Here is a 25921-nt window from a genome sequence, read left to right as displayed (position 1 = left end):
GTACTGTCTACAAAGCTCGATTTGTTGCGGAAGGTTTTTGACAAGTTCAAGGAGTTGACTACAATGGGACTTTCTCACCCGTAGCGATGCTTAAGTCTGTCCGAATCATGTTAGCGGTTGCTACATTTTATGATTATGAAATTTGGCAAATGGATGTCAAAACTGCATTCCTGAATGGATTTCTGGAAGAAGAGTTGTATGTGATGCAACCAGAAGGTTTTGTCGATCCAAAGGGAGCTAACAAAATTTGCAAGCTCCAGCGATCCATTTATGGACTGGTGCAAGCCTCTCGGAGTTGGAATAAACGTTTTGATAGTGTGATCAAAGCATATGGTATTATACATACTTTTGGAGAAGCCTGTATTTACAAGAAAGTGAGTGGGAGTTCTGTAGCATTTCTAATATTATATGTGGATGGCATATTGCTGATTGGAAATGACATAGAATTTCTGGATAGCATAAAAGGATACTTGAATAAGAGTTTTTCAATGAAAGACCTCGGAGAAGCTGCTTATATATTGGGCATCAAGATCTATAGAGATAGATCAAGACGCTTAATTGTATTTTCACAAAGCACATACCTTGATAAAGTTTTGAAAAAGTTCAAAATGGATCAAGCAAAGAAAGGGTTCTTGCCTGTGTTACAAGGTGTGAAGTTGAGTAAGAGTCAATGCCCGACCACTACAGAAGATAGAGATAAAATGAAAAGTGTTCCCTTTGCTTCAGCCATAGGCTCTATCATGTATGCAATGCTGTGTACCAGACCTGATGTGTGCCTTGCTATTAGTTTAGCAGGGAGGTACCAAAGTAATCCAGGAGTGGATCACTGGACAGCGGTCAAGAACATCCTGAAATACCTGAAAAGGACTAAGGATATGTTTCTCGTTTATGGAGGTGACAAAGAGCTCGTCGTAAATGGTTACGTCGATGCAAGCTTTGACACTGATCCGGACGATTCTAAATCGCAAACCGGATACGTGTTTATATTGAATGGTGGAGTGTTAGTTGGAGCAGTTCTAAACAAAGCGTCGTGGCGGGATCTACGTGTGAAGCGGAGCACATAGCTGCTTCGGAAGCAGCAAATGAAGGAGTCTGGATGAAGGAGTTCATATCTGATCTAGGTGTCATACCTAGTGCACCAGGTCCAATGAAAATCTTTTGTGACAATACTGGTACAATTGCCTTGGCAAAGGAATCCAGATTTCACAAGAGAACCAAGCACATCAAGAGACGCTTCAATTCCATCCCGGATCAAGTCTAGGTGGGAGACATAGAGATATGCAAGATACATACGGATCTGAATGTTGCAGACCCATTGACTAAGCCTCTTCCACGAGCAAAACATGATCAGCACCAAGACTCCATGGGTGTTAGAATCATTACTGTGTAATCTAGATTATTGACTCTAGTGCAAGTGGAAGACTGAAGGAAATATGCCCTAGATGCAATAATAAAGTTAATATTTATTTCCTCATATCATGATAAATGTTTATTATTCATGCTAGAATTATATTAACCGGAAACATAATACATGTGTGAATACATAGACAAACAGATTGTCACTAGTATGCCTCTACTTGACTAGCTCGTTAAATCAATGATAGTTATGTGTCCTAACCATAGACATGAGTTGTCATTTGATTAACGGGATCACATCATTAGAGAATGATGTGATTGACTTGACCCATTTTGTTAGCTTAGCACTTGATCATTTCAGTTTACTGCTATTGCTTTTTTCATGACTTATACATGTTCCTATGACTATGAGATTATGCAACTCCCGATTACCGAAGGAACACTTTGTGTGCTACCAAACGTCACAACGTAACTGGGTTATTATAAAGGTGCTCTACAGGTGACTCCGATGGTACTTGTTGAGTTGGCATAGATCAAGAATAGGATTTGTCACTCCAATTGTCGGAGAGGTATCTCTGGGCCCTCTCGGTAATGTACATCACTATAAGCCTGGCAAGCAATGCAACTGATGAGCTAGTTGCGGGATGATGCATTGCAAAACGAGTAAAGAGACTTGTCGGTAACGAGATTGAGCTAGGTATTGAGATACCGACGATCGAATATCGGGCAAGTAACATACCGATAACAAAGGGAACAATGTATGTTGTTATGCGGTTTAACCGATAAAGATCTTCATAGAATATGTAGGAACCAATATGAGCATCCAGGTTCCGCTATTGGTTATTGACCGGAGACGTGTCTCGGTCATGTCTACATAGTTCTCGAACCCGTAGGGTCTGCACGCTTAAAGTTCTGTGACGATCGGTATTATGAGTTTATATGTTTTGATGTATCGAAGGTAGTTCGGAGTCTCGGATATGATCACGGACATGAAGAGGAGTCTCGAAATGGTCAAGATATAAAGATTGCTATATTGGAAGCCTACATTTGGACTTCGGAAGAGTTCCAGGTGAAATCGGGAATTTACCGGAGTGCCGGAGGGGTTACCGGAACCCCCCGGGGGTTAATGGGCCTTGTTGGGCCCTAATGGAGAGAGAGGGGCCGGCCAGGGCAGCCGCGCGCCCCCTCCCCCTTAGGTCCGAATTGGACTAAGAAGGGGGGCGGCGGCCCCCTTTCCTTCTCCTTCTCCCCCTTCCTTTCCCCCTCCTCGTAGGAGTAGGAAAGAGGGGAGTCCTACTCCTACTAGGAGGACTCCTCCTCCTCCTGGCGCGCCCTACAGGGCCGGCCGGCCTCCCCCTTGCTCCTTTATATACGAGGGCAGGGGGCACCCTAGGACACACAAGTTGATCATTGATCTCTCCCAGCTGTGTGCAGTGCCCCCCTCCACCATAATACACCTCGGTCATAGTGTAGCGGTGCTTAGGCGAAGCCCTGCGACAGTAGCTTCATCAACATCATCACCACGCCGTCGTGCTGATGAAACTCTCCTTCAAGCTCTACTAGATCATGAGTTCGCGGGACGTCACCGAGCTGAACGTGTGCTGAACGCGGAGGTGCCGTACGTTCGGTACTGAGGATCGGTCGATCATGAAGACGTACGACTACATCAACCGCGTTGTCGTAATGCTTCCGCTTAATGGTCTACGAGGTACGTGGACGACACTCTCCCCTCTCGTTGCTATGCATCACCATGATCTTGTGTGTGCGTAGGAATTTTTTTTGAAATTACTACGTTCCCCAACAACATCTTCATCGATATGCCCATCCTTCTGCAGCATTGACCCCAAATATTGAAAGTATCCTTCTAGACGCCACATGTTGGGAAACGTAGTAGAATACAAAAAAATCGTCCTACGATCACGATCTCAGGAACACTATGAAAAGGCATTAAGAGGTACAGATCGGATCGTTACCAACAATGATTTGCAGCGTATGAAGGGTTGGTGTAGATTGTTGATGAAATCCCTTGAACCGTTCACGAAATACCATTCGAACTGAAGACTGAAAACACGGCCTCTCTGTGGATTGCATGAGTATGGGCTTCACGATCCGACAGCGCTTCGGCGTCTAGAGCTAGACGTCGCCGGAGAACTGGAGGAGGGAGAAGAGAACCTCATGGGGCTTGTCTATTCTGAGGATTAGAGGAAACTAGAAGCATCTCTAATCTAGATCAAGTCTAAATTAGAACTAGAACAACTAGAGATAACTAGAGGAGAAATTTGTGTCTCTAAGGTCTAAAACCTCTAGTATATATAGGTGTAAGGGAGAGGGAGAGGGGTGGCCGACTGGGGAAGGGGCACCGCTCCCCTTGTGTCGGCCAAGGGAGGAGGTGGAGTCCAACTCCACCTCCCAACCGGTCCCCCTAGGGGCGCCTTCACTAATGGGCCCTAGGGCCCATTACCTCTCCAATAATAGGCCTTTTAGTATTTTCTTTAGCTCAATGACATTAAATAATTCCTTGGACCTCACAATAATATTGCAGCCCTTTATAGTTTATATTTAAGTACCCAAAAATAATTTGCACCTATATATTAATTCTCGTATTTCTCGGTATTCCCTAAAACACTTCTTGTAACCCCGAAACGCTTCCAGTTTATCTTGAAACAATTTCTTTTATTCCCGAAACTTTTGTGGTAATATTTTCTCATATTCCTTACTCCTATAGAACTCAACAGATCATAATACCTTAAGCATGTGACCTGATGACTCCATATTTTACACATCTTTAGTGCTCATGTGTTGCACATTATCTCCGTATATCAAGTTATATCATGTTCCGTTGAGCCAATTATATGTCCATATTCACGATTTCCAGTTTCTGTCATTTTCACTGCGAGCATTGCATAATATTTATTCTTAGTTGGCTTTTTATTAGTTTTCTTTGTATTTATGTGTCTTGTAGATGAGATGGACTTCCCAAGTACTTAGCACGATAAAAGGAGTTCAAACGATGGACACCCACGACCCGAGCCATTTCGAAGATGGAAAAAGTCATTTTTGTACAAATTGCTCCAAATGAAGATCTAAAACCAGAAATGGATCGGCGCCGTTCATACAAATCCAACGAGGCCAAGAACGTCAAATTCTGAGTTCGTATGAAGAAATGGCGACCGTTTTACCGAAGAGAAGCAGCAAAAGAAATCCGTACGAAAGACGGCGTTCCAAACGACCATGTGCAGTCGTTTGAGCGCCTGTATGGACTCCACACAACACCGAAAGGTGCCTCTTGTGACGAGATTCTTCGTGGATTTTGTTCCCATGACTCACTTGGCCTTCAAGGGATGATTTGGGAGTGAATTGGGCTCATCTAGAGCCCTTGGATGAAAGGAGAGGAGCCACATCAAGGGAAGAGGCATTGGGAGAGCTCTTATATAAACACCCTCAACCCTAGCCGCCGTCATCATTATCCATCATCATCATTCTCATCTCCAAGTCCAGACGCCACCACATCAAGAACACACCATTGGGGCAACCAAGAGGAAGACCGGAAGGGAGCCGACGCTGGCAGGGCGTGGCCATGGGTCGCCGCCGCCGTGCCTTCACCACCATCATCCACCGCCACGCTGCCTCCATCATCATCCCTTCTTCATCCTCCATCATGGTCTCCGTGATGGGTCGTAACAACTCTTGAACACCCCCCCCCCCCCTTATATGTGATATTGTTTGAGTAATTGTTGGCGATGGGTTGGTCGATTACTGTTGTCTAGTTTAGTGGTTATCTGATATGTGTTGTCTAGTTATGTGTGTTGCTTCATGTTGCATATTTACCTCTGGTAATTTAGTGATGGAAGATGTCCTATCCATTGGCGTAGTTGGAGAAATCCGACTCCCTAGGCCACACATGAAGTATATAGATGGTTGTGGAAACCGATTGACCTATGACGTGACAGGTGCAGATATATTGAGGGGAATACAATTATTCTAGGAGCACGGTTGTTCATAGAACCTAATGCCTTCGCACGGTCCTCAAACCACAAGGACCTTAATATCTCTGTGTTAGCCACCTCGGGTATGGGACAAGAAGTAGGATAAATGATTTATCTCAACGGCGTGTCTTGAGAGATAGTGTTATGTGAGGGACTGCCCACCAGAAGTAGACCACTGTATCCTATAATGCAGGTATTGACTTAGTCAAAACATGGCATAGTCGTAAAACCCTAACTCCATTCCATGCCCGTACCGAACAAGGCCGTACCTAGATGCCAACAATCTCATCTAAAACATCACATACTTTTCTTAGTTTATTCCTCTGCTTAGTTTAGTATTTATTTTTAGTTCTCTCTAGTTTAGTTTAATTCCTTGTTTTTATCGTTCCCTTGCAACTTTCTTAAGTAAGATATTCCAAAATCCGGTTTGGGTGTGAGTGTGGTTGTGTTAGTGACAACACAATGCGAGGATTGTGGTGCCATCCCATTCGCTCCCCGTTGGATCGACAAACCTTACTTATCACGAATTGCTACATAACCCTGTGCACTTGCAGGCCATCAAGCTTTTTCTGGCGCCATTGCCAGGGAGCATAGCGCCTAGCTATTACTTTCCCATTCATGCTTAGTTTACTTTTGCTTGTTGCAAAAGTCTATTAATCATGTCTTCCGAGATTTTTCTTAATGGACAGATGAAAACTATGATGGAGGACAAGAGAGACATAAACCCACCATTGGCTATTAATGACGAGAAGATAAAAGAATGGCTCCAAAAATCGGACAAGTGGTCATCACTAATATGCGAAGAATATTCAATCACTTGTAAAGATTGTGGAACCGGAGGGCATTTCACTTATCAATGTAAGTACAATTTATGATCCAGTGCTAGCAACTTATAATAGTGAAGATAAATGCAATGCTAGTATGGAGGTCATACAAGTTGTACTCTATATGGGTGCACATGAGGTTTCACAATGAATAGGAGGGATAGGGGCTAATTGCATTGTGCTTCATAGCGCATATGTACAATTGCATCCTATTAGTCTCTTTTGCATTGATAATTTCCACAATAATGCTTTAGTGATTGACATGCCGGAACAAGTAGCTACCGCTTGGGAGGAAAAGAATCTTTTGCATGACTTGCAGGAAAATGAAGAGGAGGATGCGCCCCCTACCAATGCCATCTCTAGCGATGACTCATATGATGCCCAAATCCTTGATGAAAAGCCTCAAGAGGGCTTTGATTGTATTAAAGAATTAACTGAAGTCATTCATAATGATGACCTAGAGTTGCAATCTTCAAAGGGTGAATCACTGGCTTCAACAGAAAATCATGAAGTGTTCGGCCTACTCTTGCCGGCCTCGTCCCATGACGAATCATCTCCAACCACTTCAAGGCAAGCCGGCACAAGACTGGCGTCTTTCTCAAGACTTCGCCAAGCAGTCCAAGATGACGCATTCATTCAACATCAACCCTAATGCCGACAAGATACCGATGGAACAATACATTAAGGTGGCCCAAGAGGCCACATGCCTGGCAAACCCAAGTATTTCCGAGGTCAGACTCATAAAGGTAGGTCGCAACTATCGTTGAAACAGATGAAGCCCGCTTGGGTTCTCATTCCCGAAGACAAAGGACTCCAACTCCATACGCATTCGGGGCTACTGACGGTGCCATACACCTAGGGTACCTGCCTCTGGGAACAAGGTCACTAGGCCGGCCTCAGAGCCCGAAGGTAGACTAGGCCCCTCGCCACTAATGGCGGGCCTCCTCCAGAAGGATATACACTACTTGTACCACAAGACATGTGCTTGATTGCTCTCTGACTATAGCGCCAGAAAAGCTCATGTCTGCTAGGACTACATCGGTATTTCCCCAAAGAGGAAGGGATGATGCATCACAACGACAGTAGGTATTTCCCTCAATGAAGAAACCAATGTTATCGAACCAGTAGGAGAACCAAGCAACACAACGTAAACAACACCTGCACACAAATAACAACACCTCGCAACCCGACATGTTAAAGGGGTTGTCAATCCCTTTCAGGTAATGATGCTAGAAAATTGTAGTAGATTGAAATAATAGATCACAAATATAATAAAGTGCAGCAAAGTATTTTTGTATTTTTGGTTTAATAGATCTGAATAAAAATGCAAAGGAAAAGTAGATCGCAAGAAAATATATGAGGAAGAAGACCCGGGGGCCGTAGATTTCACTAGTGGCTTCTCTCGAGAAAGATAGCAAATGGTGGGTAAACAAATTACTGTTGGGCAATTGATAGAACCTCAAATAATTATGATGATATCCAGGCAATGATCATTACATAGGCATCACGTCCAAGATTAGTAGACCAACTCCTGCCTGCATCTACTACTATTACTCCACACATCGACCACTATCCATCATGCATCTAGTGTATTAAGTTCATGGAAAACGGAGTAATGCAATAAGAATGTTGACATGATGTAGACAAGATCCATTTATCTATTGCGTAGATATAGATCCCATCTTTTTATCCTTTGTAGCAACCATACATACGTGTCGGTTCCCTCTCTGTCACTGGGATCAACCACCATAAGATCGAACCCACTACCAGGCACCTCTTCCCATTGCAAGACAAATAGATCAAGTTGGCCAAATAAAACCAAAATATTGGAGAAGAAACACGAGGCTATAAGAGATCATGCATATAAGAGATCAAAGAAACTCAAATAACTTTCATGGCTAAAAAGAGATAGATCTAATCATAAACTCAAAGTTCATCGGGTCCCAACAAACACACCGCAAAAGAGTTACATCATATGGATCTCCAAGAGACCATTGTATTGAGAACCAAACGAGAGAGAGAAAGCCATCTACCTACTAACTACGTACCTGAAGGTCTACAAAGAACTACTCACGCATCATCGAAGAGGCACCAATGGTGGCGGTGAACCCCATCCGAGATGGTGTCTAGATTGGATCTGGTGGTTCTGGACTCTGCGGCGGCTGGATGAATATTTCATCGACTTCCCTAGGGTTTTGGGAATATTTGGGTATTTACAGAGCAAAGAGGCGGTCCAGGGGGCACCCGAGGTGGGCACAACCCACCAGGGCGCGCCTGGGCCCCCTCGGGGCTCCCGCAGGTGCTACCAGGGCCCAACATGTTCCTTCTGGTCCATAAAATTTTGTGGCATTTGGACTCCGTCTCATATTGATTTTCTGCGATGTAAAAACACAGAAAAAACAGGAACTGCCACTTGTCACTATGCCAATAGGTTAGTACCAAAAAATGATATAAAAGGACTACAAAATGATTATAAAACATCCAAGATTGATAATATAACATCATGGAACAGTCAAAAATTATAGATACGTTGGAGACGTATCAGCATCCCCAAGCTTAACTCCTACTCGTCCTTGAGTACGTAAGTGATAAAAACAGAATTTTTGATGTGGAGTGTTGTTTAACATGTCATATCATATTCTTTCCTTTATAGCATGGACAATTGGACTTTTTATGTGATTCAAAGCAATAGTCTAGTTTTGGCATGATGATTTAGATACTCAAGCATATCAACAAGCAACCATGTCTTTCAAAATATCAATGCTAAAATAAGTTATCCCTACAAAATCATATAGTCTTGTCATGCTCTGTCTTCTTAACACAAAGTATTTATCATGCACAACCCCGATGACAAGTCGAGCAATTTTTTCATACTTTTTAACACGCTTCAGCTTTTTCAACTCTTACGCAATACATGAGCGCAAGCCATGGATATAGCACTACAGGTGGAATAGAGTATGATGATATGGGTAAATATAGAGAAGACAAAAAGGTAAGAAAGTTTCACATCGATGCGGCTAACCAATGGGCTATGGAGATGCCCATCAATCGATATCAACGTGAGGAGTAGGGATTGCCATGCAACGAATGCACTAAGAGCTATAAGTGTATCAAAGCTCAATATGAAAACTAAGTGGGTGTGCATCTAATCCTATAATGAAAAATTCTCACTAGTATATGAAAGTGACAACATAGGAGACTCTCCATATGAAAAACATGGTGCTACTTTGAAGCACAAGTGTGGTAAAGGATACTAGCAATGCCCCTTCTCTCTTTGTTTATTATTTTTTTCTTTTTTCTTTTTTTCTTTTTCTTTTTTATTTTTTTCTTTCTTTTTTTCTTCTTTTTTCTTTTTTTCTTTTCTCTTTTTTCTTTTGTTTTCTTCTCTCATTGTCCGGAGTCTTATCCCGACTTGTGGGGGAATCATAGTCTCCATCATCCTTTCCTCACTAGGGCACTGCTCTAAAAATGAATAATGATGATCATCACACTTCTATTTACTTATAACTTAAAAGAAATAAAAATTACAACTCGATACCTATGACAAAATATGACTCTATATAAATGCCTCTAGCATGTACCAGGATATGCAATGATCTAGTGTAACATGTATGAAAAATGATGAATGGTGGCTGAGCCACAAACACTATGTCAGCTATATGATCATGCAAAGCAATATGACAATGAATGCTCAAGTCATCAAACGGAAGCAGTGGAAGTTGCATGGCAATATATCTCGGAATGGCCATGGAAAAGCCATAATAGGTAGGTATGGTGGATGTTTTGAGGAAGATATAATGAGGCTTATGTGTGATAGAGTGTATCATATCACGGGGTTTGGATGCACCTGCGAAGTTTGCACCATGTCTCAATGTGAGAAAGGGCAATGCATGGTACAGTAGAGGTTAGCAAATTGCGAAAAGGTTAGAGTGCGTATAATCCATGGACTCACATTAGTCATAAAGAACTCATATACTTATTGCAAAAGTTTATTAGCCCTCGAAGCAAAGTACTACTACGCATGCCACTAAGGGGATAGATTGGTAGGAAAAGACCATCGCTCGTCCCCGACCGTCACTCATAAGGAAGACAATCAAAAATAAATCATGCTCCGACTTCATAGGATAACGAGAGACTATACATGCATGCTTCAGGAATCACAAACCTTAACACCAATATTCCTACTAGAGCATAATTACTCATCAACATAACTCACATATCACATCATCATATCTCAAAACTATTACTAAGAATCCAGTTTATTTTGTACCATGATCTTCGTGACATTTTTCTTTTCTTTATCCTTCTTGGATATCTATCACTTTGGGACTATTTTTCATGTGTTGCTTTTCATAAGCTCAAACAAATATAAGTGAAGATCATGAGCATAATATTTCTTTCTCTCAAAATAATTTAAGTGAACCAAGAGAAAATTTCTTCAAAATTTTACTAACTCTCAAATAAATCTAAGTGAAGCAAGAGAGCATTTCTTCAAAAATACTAAGCACATAGTGCTCAAAAAGATATAAGTGAAGCACTAGAGCAAGTCCTAGCTCATAAAAGATTTAAGTGAAGCATAGAAAGCAAATCTAACAAGTCATGACATAATTTTGGCTCTCTCGAATAGGTTTGTCCAGCAAGGATTGATAACTTAAAACAAAAAATAAAACAAGCAAAGACACATATCATACAAGACGCTCCAAACAAACACATATCATGTGACGAATAAAAATATAGTCTCGAGTAAAATACTGATAGTTGTTGGAAGAAAGCGGGGATGCCACTCGGGGGGCATCCCCAAGATTAGTTGGTTGCTCATTTTTGGATAATAGCTTGGGATGCCGGGGCATCCCCAATCTTAGGCTTTTCCATCCTTCCTTCATCCATCGTAAGATAACCCAAAACTTGAAAACTTCAATCACACAAAACTCAACAAAACCATCGTAAAATCCGTTAGTATAAGAATAATAAACCGCTACTATAAGTGTTGTATCAAACCAATTCATTTTTTTGTATTATATCTATTGTATTCCAACTTTTGTATGGCAAAAACTCATCGAAGGAAACCATAAAGCCATCAAAATAAGCACACAACACAAAGAAAACAGAATCTGTCAAAACAGAACAGTATGTAGAAATCTGACTATTTCGAATACTTCTATAACTCCAAAAATTCTGAAAAATTAGGACGGCCTGAGAAATTTGTATATTGATCTAATGAAAGTGGAATGGGTATTTTATCCCTCTCAGGTAAAAAATGAAAATTAATTTCATGAGCATAAAAGTTTCTGTTTTTTCAGCAAGATCAAACAACTATCACCCAAGAAGATCCTAAAGGTTTTACTTGGCACAAACACAAATTAAAACATAAAAAACACAATCATAACAGTAGCATAATTTTTCTAACACACAAGAACAGGAAGCAAAAAGCAAAACTAAATTTTATTCATTGGGTTGCCTCCCAACAAGCGCTATAGTTTTACGCCCTTAGCTAGGCATAAAGTAAGGATCTAAGTTTTGTCATCTTTGGTTCGAGATCCATAAGATGCCCTCATGATTGATTCATAGGGTGGCTTAATTCTAGTTCTAGGAAAGTGTTTCATACCCTTCCTCAAAGGAAATTGGAACTTAATATTGCCTTCTTTCATATCAGTCACGACACCGATACTGCGTAAAAATGGTCTACCAAGAATAATTGGACAAAATGGATTGCAATCAATATCAAGAACAATAAAATCTATGGGCACATAATTCCTATTTGCAAGAATAAGAACATAATTAATTCTTCCCATAGGCTTTTTAATAGTAGAATCCGCCAAGTGCAAATTTAAAGAGCATGATTCAAGATCGGTAAGACCAAGCACATCATATAAAGATTTCGGAATTGTAGAAACTCTAGCACCCAAGTCACACAAAGCAAAAAACTCATAATTTTTAATCTTGACTTTGATAGTAGGTTCCCATTCATCATGCAATTTTCTAGGAATTGAAACTTCTAATTCCAATTTTTCTTCAAGAGCTTTCATCATAGCATCAACAATATGTTTAGTAAATGCTTTATTTTGTTCATAAGCATGTGGGGAATTTATCATGGATTGCAACAAAGGAATACAATCAATCAAAGAGAAACTATCATAATTAAAGTCTCTGTAACTCAAAAGATTGGGCACATCACTAGCTAAAGTTTTGACCTCTTCAAACCCACTTTCATCATTTTTTAACAAGATTTTCACCCTCCAAAATATTGGGACGACTTCTACCTAAAGTTGAATCTTCTCCAGTCCCTTTTTCATCAATATTAACTTTACTAAACAAGGAATCAATAGAAGAAACACCAATCATTTTAAGATCTTCATCACTTTTGCGAAAGAAATCACTAGAAAACGCTTTTTCTAATAATTCTCTTTTAGCTCTAAGCATAGCGGTTCTTTTCTTATTTTCATCCATATAAACATAAAGAGATTTAATTGATTCATCAACCTTAGGCACAAAAATTTTCTTCTTGAGATTTTCCACATCATGAGCAATTCTATCAACACTTCTAGACAAATCATCAATCTTATTCAACTTTTCTTCTATGGAAGTGTTGAAAACTTTTTGCGTGTTGTTAAATTCTTTAATATTATTCTCAAGATCAAAGGTGTTCCTATTATTATTATATGATTGATTTCCATAGGAATTACCATAATTATTAGAGGAATTACTAGGAAAAGGCCTAGGATTAAAATTACCTCTATAAGCATTGTTGTTGAAATTATTTTGAGAGATAAAATTGACATCTATGGCATCACTATTTTGCTCAATCAAAGTAGACAAAGGCATATCATTAAGATCAATAGGAGCACTTCTACTAGCAACCAATTTCACAAGAGCATCAACTTTTTCACTCAAAGAAGAAATTTCTTCAACCGAATTAACTTTTTTACTAGTAGGAGCCCTTTCGGTATGTCATTGCGAATAATTTGCCATGATATTGTCAAGCAATTTGGTGGCTTCACCCAAAGTAATTTCCATAAAAGTAACACCCGTGGTGGAATCTAAAAGATTACGAGAAACGAAATTCAACCCCGCATAAATTTTTTGTATGATCAACCAAAGATTTAACCCATGAGTTGGGCAATTCCTTAGCATCATTTTCATCCTTTCCCAAGATTGTGCAACATGCTCATGTTCAAGTTGCTTGAAATTCATGATATGGGTTCTAAGGAAAATAATTTTTGCGAGAGGAAAATACTTAGTGATAAAAGCATCTTTGCACTTATTCCAAGAATCGATACTATTGCGAGGCAAAGAAGAGAACCAATTTTTTGCAGAATCACGCAAAGAAAACGGAAATAATTTCATCTTGACCACATCATTGTCCACATCTTTTTTATTTTGCATATCGCATAATTTCACGAAGGTATTAAGATGGGATGCAACATCCTCATTAGGAGTACTGGAAAATTGGTCTTTCATAACAAGATTCAGCAAAGCAATATTAATATGACAAGTCTCCGCACTAGTGGCGGGAGGAGCAAGCAGACTGCCGATAAAATCATTGTTGTTGGTATTTGAGAAATCACATAACATGGTGTTCTCTTGAGTCATGATGACCACACAACAAGATTGCACTCAAAAACAGATCCGGCAAGAAAATGGTGAACGAAAAAGAGAGGCGAATAAAACGACAAATTTTTGTGAAGTGAGGGAGAGGAAAACGAGAGGCAAATGGCAAATAATGTAAATTGCGAGGAGATGAGATTTGTGATTAGGAACCTGGTTATGAATAAGATCCTCCCCGGCAACAGCGCCAGAAATTCCTTTTGATTGCTCTCTGACTATAGCGCCAAAAAAGCTCCTGTCTGCTAGGACTACATCGGTATTTCCCCAAAGAGTAAGGGATGATGCAGCACAACGATGGTAGGTATTTGCCTGAGTGAAGAAACCAAGGTTATCGAACCAGTAGGAGAACCAAGCAACACGACGTAAACAACACCTGCACACAAATAACAACACCTCGCAACCCGACGTGTTAAAGGGGTTGTCAATCCCTTTCGGGTAACGATGCTAGAAAATTATAGTAGATTGAAATAATAGATCGCAAATATAATAAAGTGCAGCAAAGTATTTTTTTTATTTTTGGTTTAATAGATCTGAATAAAAATGCAAAGGAAAAGTAGATCGCAAGAAAATATATGAGGAAGAAGACCCGGGGCCCGTAGGTTTCACTAGTGGCTTCTCTCGAGAAAGATATCAAACGGTGGGTAAACAAATTAATGTTGGACAATTGATAGAACCTCAAATAATTATGACGATATCCAGGCAATGATCATTAAATAGGCATCACGTCCAAGATTAGTAGACCAACTCCTGCCTGCATCTACTACTATTACTCCACACATCGACCACTATCCAGCATGCATCTAGTGTATTAAATTCATGAAAACATGAAGTAATGCAATAAGAACGATGACATGATGTAGACAAGATCCGTTTATCTATTGCGTAGATATAGATCCCATCTTTTTATCCTTAGTAGCAACGATACATACGTGTCGGTTCCCTTTATGTCACTGGGATCAATCACCATAAGATCAAACCCACTACCGGGCACCTCTTTCCATTGCAAGATAAATAGATCAAGTTGTCCAAACAAAACCCAAATATCGGAGAAGAAATATGAGGCTATAAGAGATCATGCATATAAGAGATCAAAGAAACTCAAATAACTTTCATGGATATAAAAAGATATGACTGATCATAAACTCAAAGTTCATCAGATCCCAACAAACACACTGCAAAAAGAGTTACATCATATGGATCTCCAAGAGACCATTGTATTGAGAATCAAGAGAGAGAGAGAGAGGTGAAGCCATCTAGCTACTAACTACGCACCCAAAGGTCTATAAAGAACTACTCACGCATCATCGAAGATGCACCAATGGAGGTGGTGAACCCCATCCGAGATGGTGTCTAGATTGGATCTGGTGGTTCTGGACTCTGCTGCGGCTGGATGAATATTTCATCGACTACCCTAGGGTTTTGGGAACATTTGGGTATTTATAGAGCAAAGAGGCGGTCCAGGGTCACCCGAGGTGGGCGCAACCCACCAGGGCGCGACTCCCCCCAAGTGCTACCAGGGCCCAACATGTTACTTCTGGTCCATCAAAAATCTCCGTAAAGTTTCGTGGCATTTGGACTCCGTCTGATATTGATTTTCTACGATGTAAAAAACACGGGAAAAACAGGAACTGGCACTTGGCACTATGTCAATAGGTTAGTACCAAAAATGATATAAAATGACTATAAAATAATTATAAAACATCCAAGATTGATAATATAACAGTATGGAACAATCAAAAATTATAGATACGTTGGAGACGTATCTGTGCTCTAGTAGATGACTTGGGGATCAAGCCATACAAACCGACTTGGGCCATGTAATCCTAGCCCTCACCCATCTATTTAAGGGGAGGTAGGGGCTCCCAATTTAGCGGCTGACATGTCTTCCACCTCTCCATTAGACCTCATACAGATCCAACTGATGTATACCTCATATGAGGCCATATCAATACGATCTGACATGCAGGATGTAGGGTATTACTCCACCATAGAGGCATGAACCTGGGTAAAATCCGTGTCCTGTGTGTAACCCAATATGATCCTCTATGCACTCCGCGCCATGAGGAACTCTATGCAGGGATTTGACGGAATTTCGCTTTGTCAGTTGCTCTCCCTAGAAACATGCGACAACAAAAATCTATTTGTTGGGATCTTTGTGAATCCATTTTGTGAGATGAACCAAACATGTTTTCGTTTGATTATATCCCCTTTACGTTAACAACGTCATCTAACACCGATTACGTTTGCGTTAACAATGCCGAACCAAACACCTCCATGGAGTATAACATAAGAAGACCTACCAAACATCATGTAGTGCCTCAGCGTAGCAGTAAGCAGGCAACCAAACACAGGACCCCGATGCGAGAAAAGGGGGATGGACTTGGCCATGACAACGCCTCCAGGGAGGACACGGTGTCCACACGTGTCTCCGTTGCCCGAAGCCGCAGTCGCGCCAGATTTCTCCTCGACCCTGTCCATCACTTCTTCAGAGTTCAACAAACTGGGAGAGAGGGGGGGCAAAGCTGCCACCTTGGGTCCTCACCATGAAGAGGGGGAGTCGAATGTTGCCGCACCGCCGTCCACACACCACCATGCCGCCCAAAAAGGCACGTCCACTATAGCCCTTGGTCGCCGCACGAGTAGCTGACGACGAATCCTCCACATGGGGGACCATGGGCTGCATCCACCCGCCACAACCTCGCCGCCCTCACAACGAGGGAATGCAGCGCCGCTGCCGGGATGCCGCAGCACATCCAGCCGTGACGCGTGACCAACCACCTCGTCGCACCTCCACCCCGGGGAGAAGAGGGCGACTCCACTGTAGCCTAAGGCTCCCACCCCAGTGTATCAACATCGGACCAACACCGACGGGAGCCCTCGCGCCACCCGCAACCCAGGCGGCCAGATCTGACTGAGCCAGACCAAGTCCACCCAACGGCCACGGGACGGCACACGCACAACCCCCCGAGCCCTATGATGAAGGTTGAGCCAATGCAGCCTATCAAACAATGTGCACAACATATTTTCAGTCTGCATCTACTCAGCCCGTCTTGGACACATATGCAAGAGGCAAAAAACAATGCAAGATATCAAACACACCCTAAGTTTGTGGACAGCGTATCTTTATTTGGTATTAAATAAAGCCAAGCCATGATAGCATTATCTACTACCCCTATAAAAGGAAGAGAGGACGGAGAATCAAATCATCCTATCCATCCAAACCTGCAATCTGATGGTCTACATCGCTTCAAAACACCAAACACGTTTTATGCTTTAATTACCCACCATGCCATTATGTTTAATTAATTACCCAGCATGCCATTACCTTAATCCTCTCCTCTTTCATCACGCAGGAACAAAACCAAAACCGCTGCCCATGCCTCACCGCCAGCCACACCCCACGCCTCGCCCCACCTCTTTCCCTACAACCTCGCCGCCAACTACCGCCTCCACCTGTGCCTCGATCTCCATGCGCCGCCGTCCGTCGGACCGCCTCGACCTGTGCCTCTCCATGCGCTGCCGGACCACCGGGCCCACGCGCCACCGGCTTGCCTCAACCTGTGCCTCTCCACGCGCCGCCGTATCGCTGCGTCCATGCTCCAGCCGCCTGGCCGCGTCGTCCACGCGCCGCCTGGACTGTCGCGTCCACGCTCCAGGCGCACGGCCGCGTTGCCCACCGGACGCCCGGACCGCCGCGTCCATGCTCGAGGCGCACGGCCGCGTCGTCGTCTACGCTCCAGGCGCAGCACCGGGCATCCACGCTGCAGGTGCCTTCCCCTCCGATTCATCCGCCGCCGCCGCCTTCGTCCCCATCCCAACTTGCCGCCTCGATTTGCTCCGTGTCTCCAACCGTACCAAGATCTCAACCCCATCGTCCTCTTCCACCTCCCTCTCTTATTCCCCTGTGCCTGGGCGAGGTGGGCCATGACGTGCACACGGCAAAGAGCGGTTGCGGCTCTGGCACCGGTGGAGCTCCTGCGGCTGGTTGTTGATTGCCGCGACATCAACGGGTGGCGCCGCCGTGGAAAGCCTCCATGCTCTACATCCCTTGCACGGCGAGACTTCCTTCTCCTCCCGCCTTGCCATGATGCGCGGCTCCTCGGCTGCGCGCGCCCCGGGGACTCCCTCTTCTTCCACTACAACGGCCACAGCCTGGGGTTGCTGCCGTCTGAGACCTGCCAGGACGACGACAAGGGGTTTGACTCCACACCAATGTCATCAAGGTAAGCTGGCTTGGTACACGAATTAGACTCACAGATTAGTTCAATATACAGTGAGTCAGCAAGCAAGCGATTAATAATTATTCCCAGGTTCCTGTTTCAGACAATCATGATGTTGCTGTTTTTTAGACCAATGCTATTGGCCTATTGCACACTACGGTATATATTTGAATCCAAGTTTTATTGATTCCACACTGCCTAAATTAACCACTATTTTCTTTTCTTCCTTCGGTTGCTCGGTCAAAGTGTGACAACCTGCTATGGGGTGGTTCGCTTATTGAATATGTGAGTAATATAAGTACTCCTATCGTCATAGCTGAGCAAGCTTTAGTGCATTATTTGTTAATAATGGATGGACTTTACTGCCACAGAGGTTGATCAAACTATCACAGGGTGGTTGTACCTAAGGCATGGTTTTGTGAGTTACAGTGCCCATGTAAGTGTATATATTAGATATCAGAATTCATTATGTTCAAGCATTAGAACACTGGAAAATTCTAACATTTACCACTACAGCCTGAGGAATTCACCGTTATTGGATTAAAGAGAAAACACCGAGCCTTTGTTTGAGCAATACAAATAAATTATTATGGAATATACTATAAACTCTAAAAGCATGATTCATAAGCAGCATAGAATAATTTACCTATAGATTCAGGTGTGTCTATACAGGTGTGAGGAGGTTATTTACCTTCCACTGAAAGAATAGGTTCCCGTGAGCTTCCACTGGATTTTTCTTAATCTAGAATAGAGTTGGCATCTTTAATCCCATCGATTCGATGTGCTGACACTGCTCATAATCATGACACATTTGTACTGTTTACAGAAATTTTCACTTTGGAAGTGGAAGTAATGATAGTGAGGAGAAGTCAACTAAACAACAGAAGGTTAAGAGTTCAACTTGAATTATGTATCAAATTAATTATGTCATCAAGATGTCTTAGATTTTAATTAGATGAAATTTTATTACCTTGGCCATCTGTTGGAGTAGAGTAGAGTAGTCGGTGACCACAAACCCCCCTCGCTATTTTTAGATATTGAGGATCTTTAGGATCTTTGAAGAACAACGTGACTGTACATCTACTCTAGCAATTTTTCATATTGGTTGTATGTGTCCTATAAATGACTTGGATTCCTATAATAATAAGGAGATCATATGTGGATGATGTTTTCTGAAATGACCAATTAGTTGTGTTGTTTATCAGATATTCCTAATATTGGTGTTATTGCAATCCAGGAACTTGCATGTATGGTGTTTGCTAGAATAGAAGAATCTGCAAAAAGGTTGGTATAACCTGTTTATCTGCAGGGATTACATCTTCTTTCTTGTTAACTCTGGTAACAATCATTGATTACAGCTAAACTAATTATAACGCGAATTGTTTCTTTCTGTGTATGTGTGCAGAGGTCGGATGTGGGCTGTATATGGGCATTAACTCGTTTCTGGGATTCAGGAGGGAGCATGTGCCATGGAACTTCAAGAAGACAAGAACCATGCGTACCTCCATGTTGTGCAGCGGCAGAAGCCGGATCACGATGAGCCAGAGCACCCGCTGATGAAGTCACTGTCCTCACCATCAATATGACAAACTTGTCGCTCATTAGATCATGCACGTATCGTCTACATCTATGCACAACCTGTGGCCTACGTGAATGACATGCTTTGGTTGGCAACGTAATATCTTCTGTTTGGCTCTGCTTTTTTAATAATGATGACAACCAAAAAATACATTATCAATGGATTCACATCATGTGTTATTCTGGAGCAGGTTGCCATACATGACTGAAACTGTGCAAAGTACACACGATATGATGTGTTCTGTCGTAGCTGATTGTTACAAATGATGTATTATTGTAATGTTGACATTTGGATGCCCTCGCTCCAATAAACATGCACACAACCAGCTGAGGCACCTGCTTCGTTAGGATCCAAGGAGTGTACCCCTTGGAGCAACATAACCAACATGCATGCACGCACGCAGTGTTACTGTCGAAGTACCTCAGAGTTCTAACTCGCTATGTTCACCTGGTAAAAACACCTTCAAATACTACTACATTAATGAGACATCTTCACCTTTGTTTATGAGTTTGTCAGCTCTTCTTCTAAACAGGTTCAGCCTCTATGGTACCAATCTCCGAGAGTACTTCTCTTCCGGTGGCTCAAAACGACAGCTGCAACCGCCGGTGTGAGTGTCGAAGAGTGTTAACCATCTACCGAGGAAGCGTCATTTGGTATGAAGGTCCAACCTTCTGTTGTAGGAAAGGCAAGGTCAAGGTATTTATCCCGGAGGTTCCTCAAGAGATGCAACAATTGTTTACAAGTCAAGTAGATAAGGATGAAAGTACTTTAGACAACACATTAGATATTTCAACTCCCACTTCTCCTTGACAGGTCTTGGAGTTATCCTTGACCAACGGGTCAACGCCACGGCAAGAACTGGCGTATGTATATTTCGTGCTCATGGTCAGTTGTACCATCGTCTGGACCATCTTGTACCAGGTAGTCATAGACCCAGACATATGCAGCTATATATTTATGATATGGATGAAGCCTCGGAACATAGGGTGAAGCGCTCTCCGGATATTGATATCAATCTCATATGAAAGATTCTACGTATATTGGAGAACAACCCGTATGTTCAATTGATCACATGTCAGATTTTTATCTTTCTTATTATTCTATATACAACCATACTCTTTGAACCTTCACGTAGTATAAGTTTTCTAATGTTGTATTTTTATGGCTACCTAGAGGTTCTCATCATTGATCTACTACTTGAAGAAGATAATGGAGGTAACATGATGCGAGAAGAAAATACTATACCTGTTGTGCTTTGCTTGGCCTTCAGTCAGCAAGATCAGCAGCCAGCTCCTACCTGTAGTTCAACCTCTCAGGATTCAAAGACTTCCGCAAGGATTGGTTACAAGAGAGTCTTTTCCTTCCTATGATCTTGTGTATATCTTGTACAGTTCTGCTCAATGTTGCGCTTGAAATATGGCATTGGATTGAGCTCATGTGTGAGACTTATGGATTCTGAACCTTTTGCTTTGCAATGTGTGATAATGATATGTGAGACTTATATATTGTGACACCAAATTTATGTGATGTGTGCAATTCTGTAATGTGAGGCCAAACTAAGTTCTGTCCATTTTATTTGATTTTCAACATATGGTATACCCATGGTGGTCTAACAATGCCTAAATGATGCCAATTTTGTTTGTCTAATATACTACTGATAATTTTGGATAAGTTTAAGACATTTTGTTCAAATTTGTGAAGTCTGAACACACTTTTGGGTGTGGTTAAATGTACCGAGTTGTTTTTGCTTTACATGTTGAACACACTTTTGAAGTACCTTTACATGTAGGCCTTATTTTTCTTTTTTCCAAATACACTCTCAGCAAATGCCATGGAAACCTAACACGTAAGCAGGCTTGTTTGCCTAATTTTTTTAAAAGAAACTGCATGTTAATTCTCACATATATTTGTATATTAGCCGAGACGTGCATTTGCACTCGTGCATGCTTACTAGTAACTATATAAAAGAAACACCAGAGTAAATTAATTTAACATGTTTTTTTTGGTGGCAGACGCTTCTCTGGCCGTCGTTTCCAGTCGGCCTGCAGGTAGCCCTGTTGCTCGCTTCGCTTAGCACTTCCTGCCTTGATGGTCTCCTTGCTCCCTCGCGCACCCTACCTTGCCTCCCTCGGCAAACCCACCTCCCGCGCTTCCTCCTCCTCGCTGCGACTGCCGGCCATGTCCTCCTCCGCCCCCGCCCCCGCGGCCACGGCGGCGGCCGAGCCGGAGGCGTCCCGCCCAAGGAAGATGCCGGTGCTCTTATTCGACGTCATGGACACCGTCGTCCGCGACCCCTTCTACCACCACATCCCCTCCTTCTTCCAGTTCAGTACACGCCCCTACTCCTTATTCCTCAGCTTGGTTTATCGCTATCCATTCATGTGTTCGTGTGGTCTAGGCATGCCCCCGCTGACTAGATGTTCGACGGAATGCGTGGTTGGTTCTTGGTGGTGACGTGGGCAAAGAAGCTAGCCGGGACGCGTGGTGTTTTTAGATATTTTGATCATGCATTATGTGGCAATTTCGCTTAAGATGTGCTGTATCCGCTACTGAATTACTGGAAATTTACTTAGGAATTGCTGAACGATACACCAGTTAATTGAAATATGTAAAACGTGATACCAAAAAAATAGTTATTCAGTACTGCAGAATAGAGTAGAGACCTGTGAAATAGAAGGCTGGGGTGTTATGGGTTGTTGAGGGCTATTCCTTAGTGATGTTTTATATTTTGCACTCATGTTTCAGTACCTCAAGGAATCTGTTGAATTAGTATCTTATTTGTTGTATTATTTAAGTCTGTTGGTTTCCACTTTATCAATATTGCATTCCGTTCTAATTGATCCTACTTTTTTTCTTCTAGAATGTCCATGAAGGAACTCCTAGAAAGCAAGCATCCAACATCATGGTCCGAATTTGAGATGGGGCTGATTAATGAGGTAAGAACTATAGAAGCTTGACTTATTTTCTCTCTATATGATGGTATTTCTGCTAATTCCAGATCAGTAATATTGTACAAATATGACTTAGACCAATGAATGTGACAAGATTGGGGGTACAGCCTAGGAACGAGGGTTGGCTGGCCATGGTACCTGGGGTGGGAGGAAGAGAAGGTTGCGGACAGGGATTATATCTTGGCTAGTTTATTCTCATTCATTGGATCATCCATATGGGTACATGGTGTTACTTATATAGGGAAGATTCAGCTTGATGCCTAGCATAGGATCCCACCTTCCCTAGCAAACCATATTTTATCTTCCATTCAAGCCTATCACTCTCCTAACCAAATAGATATCTACTATACTTATGTCCTTAACTGATTTTAATAGTAATTCCTGCACAGGATGATTCCTAGCTTGGTGCTTGCCTGCGCTATCGGGCATTGACCTGACGCCCACGAAATAGACATGCAGAGCAAATAAAACAAAACTAACGCATTAGAGAAAGATAAACTAAATGATAAGGTACCACATGGTTCTTTATGAATCAAATTTTGTTTTAGAGCAGCAGTGTGGAACCAAAACTTAATTGTTTGAAGAGCAGCACCGGGGAATTGACTTTTATCAAATACGAACTTGATATATCTTTGTGCAGTTGATTTGTGGCTTATAACATTGCATGGACACCATCTTATGATGAATTTGGTACAAAAGCCCTACTACTTCTTAATTATTTGCGGGGCTTTATTTTAGAGACTTGTGGGGCTTATGTTTGTTTGTTCGCATTCGTGAAACAATATGTTTATTTGTTATTGGAATAATGAAACTGCTACTAGGTAATTGCTTGCAATAATCTGCTTCATTGCACCTCTAACAACAGAGAGATAAGCCATCCACGGTTGTCATGTTTCTTCCCTCTATATTTTATTAATCGGTCATAATCGCGACCAGATGTTAAATATGAACATTTCTCTATTATAAATGACTGATCTTCTCTTGATACTGTCACTTCTTCTTTGAGTTAAACACCATTATGTTTTATTCTGTCAGGGCCAGCTGGCCGAAAAATTCTTCAATGATGGCAGATCTTTTGATTTGGAAGGTGAGAAGCACAAAGTAGAAGTGTCATTGAGATTACAGGCTCCCCTTTAAGATTATAGTAATAAACAAATCACTGTCTTCAAGGATAAATAACTTAATTTCCTGATTATATCGATCGTCACGAAATTGCTGATAACCTACATTAGTAGGTTTTCAATACTAAAAATATGAACCCAGAAGTTTGGTGCCCTTATTGTACCAACACCAATCGTGATATAGGTTTTGTAAAAATAACCTAGCTGATTGATCTCCAATCTACTCCCCCCGTCTCATAATGTAAGACGTTTTTTGACACTAGTATAGTGCGAAAAAACGTCTTACATTATGGGACGGAGGGAGTACTATTTTTCTTGCTTAGAAGAAGATTCTTTTTGTAATCCATTAGTATGCCCTGTAGGTCTGAAAGCATGCATGGTGAGAGCATACGAGTATGTTGACGGTGTTGAAGATATTCTTTGCAGTTTAAAGCAAAACAACTATGAAGTGCATGCTTTTACAAATTATCCAGTGTGGTAAGTTCCAGCTTTCTTGATACATATGTACACAATTACTCGTTCCTCAGATATGATTTTTAGGTACCAGTTGATTGAGGAAAAGTTAAAGCTGTCGAAGTATTTGTCATGGACATTCTGTTCTTGTCACATTGGTACTAATCTATCTCAGTTTTTCCTTTCTCTGGATGAAATATGAATACTTGGTAAATGTTTACTGTTTATCGTTCATATGAACTCCATTTCTTTATGCAATGGAATGAATAGCTTCATTATATTGGTTTAGTAGTGTGTAAAGTAGTATTCAGTATTCACAGAACATAGTCATCATTTTAATTAAGAGTTTAAGTTTGTTTACCCTTGAGAGGATAAGAGGTCTAAAAACTGCACAGAATTTGACACTCCATCAATTGGACCTTATAGTTTCTAATTAATTCTCAGTAACATGTTGAGCTAGTTAATAACTGATATTGATAGGCAGTAGTTTAGCCATTTTGGAGCTTTGTCAATCTCAAGCCAATAGTTTTTTCATCCTACAGAGCAAATAGAAGGCTGTTCCTTGACATCTTGTTTGTCAGGGAATTGGAGCCCTTCTGATATATACCTGAGATGTTTGAACTGTATGTAGAAATTGCTTAACAATTCTGTCCTTCATTAGTTAGTTCTGCTTAAAGCAAACATATGTTTTTATTATCAGCTAAATAATGAAGCAACACTGTACTTACTATGTTTTCCTGCTAGGTTATTCTCGTACTCTGTGGTTGCATCATAGGCTGAATCTATCGAATGAAAAGGCTGCTTCTAATCTTGGACTTGGACTTTCTATCATAATGTTACACAGGAATACGCAAACCTTCACCAGATTTTTACCTTCATGCCGTGGATCATCTCAATATCGATCCAGGAAACTGCATTTTCATTGATGACAGGTCTGGTATTTTTTATATTTAAATGGTTATTGTTGTGCGGCAATGTAAATTACTTGACATGTTTTGGATTTTTTTTGCTGCAGGATGGTAAACATTGAAGCGGCCCTTAGTGTAGGAATGGTCGGTTTGCATTTTAAAAATGCTGAGGCCCTAAAGAATGATTTGTGCTCACTGGGAGTTGAATTGGCACCTCTTGTGCTTGAAGATGAAACTGAAGTTCAGTAACATGGCTTCCTGTTTGGTCTTCTGCTCATGTAAGATTCATGCGTATGAATTATCCTTCTGTCTCTTTATGAACTACTCCGTATGTTAAAAGCTTGATGGGCTGTTATTGTCACAATATTATACTCCCTCCGTAAACAAATGTAAGACGTTTTAGGTCACTACTACATTATAAAAATATATAATATGTTAATTGTACATATGTATTCTGTAAACATAATTTATTAATAAAGGATAATAAAATGACAATTGCTTTTGGGAGTTGTGAAAGCTAACTTGGTACGTTTTGATGAGCTCAATCCAGGATGAAAATAAATCATGTTTAACCAAGTTTAAGTGTGGTGGTTAGTTGCTTAACTTATATGCAACTAAGCCAGCCAAACATGAGCACGACTCGACAATGGTAGATCATTCTGCATTCACTTCAGTACTTCCATCTATCAAAGCTTAGATGAGCCTTTGCGCCAATGAAGGCAAACAAACATTTTGTAATTAAATGAACAGTCGATCATTTATGTCTGCAACATGTTGTATTCAGATGGTAGTAAATCAGTCACGAGGCAGGGTCTTCGCCAATTCCATAATTACTTGTTTTAGTTGATGTCTTCGCCGATTCCTATACAGTGACTATAGCGCCTTTTTACCTTTTTCGGGTGACTTTAGCGCCGTTAA

General features: G+C 41.4%; 1 protein-coding gene across 2 annotated transcripts; it reads left to right on the top strand.

The window, feature by feature from the left end:
* The first annotated feature begins 21571 nt into the window (after nucleotides 1–21571).
* On the top strand, nucleotides 21572–25447 carry LOC125550624 (flavin mononucleotide hydrolase 1, chloroplatic-like). Of its 2 annotated transcripts, none has more exons than XM_048713654.1 (7): nucleotides 21572–21894; nucleotides 22431–22506; nucleotides 23557–23608; nucleotides 24005–24119; nucleotides 24183–24253; nucleotides 24840–25027; nucleotides 25111–25447. In XM_048713654.1, exons 1-6 carry the CDS (start codon nucleotides 21659–21661, stop codon nucleotides 25019–25021), a joined length of 732 nt encoding a protein of 243 aa, XP_048569611.1. In that variant the 5' UTR covers nucleotides 21572–21658; the 3' UTR covers nucleotides 25022–25027; nucleotides 25111–25447. The 2 variants fall into 2 exon arrangements, with proteins under 2 accessions (XP_048569611.1, XP_048569610.1); XM_048713653.1 differs by having other exon boundaries at nucleotides 21574–21894; nucleotides 24940–25027.
* Nucleotides 25448–25921: the final 474 nt, after the last annotated feature.

This window comes from Triticum urartu, chromosome 4, assembly GCF_003073215.2.
Source record: "Triticum urartu cultivar G1812 chromosome 4, Tu2.1, whole genome shotgun sequence".
Lineage (NCBI taxonomy): Eukaryota > Viridiplantae > Streptophyta > Magnoliopsida > Poales > Poaceae > Triticum > Triticum urartu.
This window is presented reverse-complemented; position numbering and strand designations above follow the sequence as displayed.

What these genes read in the sequence shown, in the direction of transcription:
- LOC125550624 (XM_048713653.1), top strand. Translation starts at nt 21,659, where the DNA reads ATGGTCTCCTTGCTCCCTCGCGCACCCTACCTTGCCTCCCTCGGCAAA. An exon ending in CACATCCCCTCCTTCTTCCA is followed by an intron (nt 21,895 to 22,430) that starts GTTCAGTACACG and finishes TTTTTCTTCTAG; the next exon opens with AATGTCCATGAAGGAACTCC. An exon ending in ATTCTGTTCTTGTCACATTG is followed by an intron (nt 24,254 to 24,939) that starts GTACTAATCTAT and finishes AATGTTACACAG; the next exon opens with GAATACGCAAACCTTCACCA.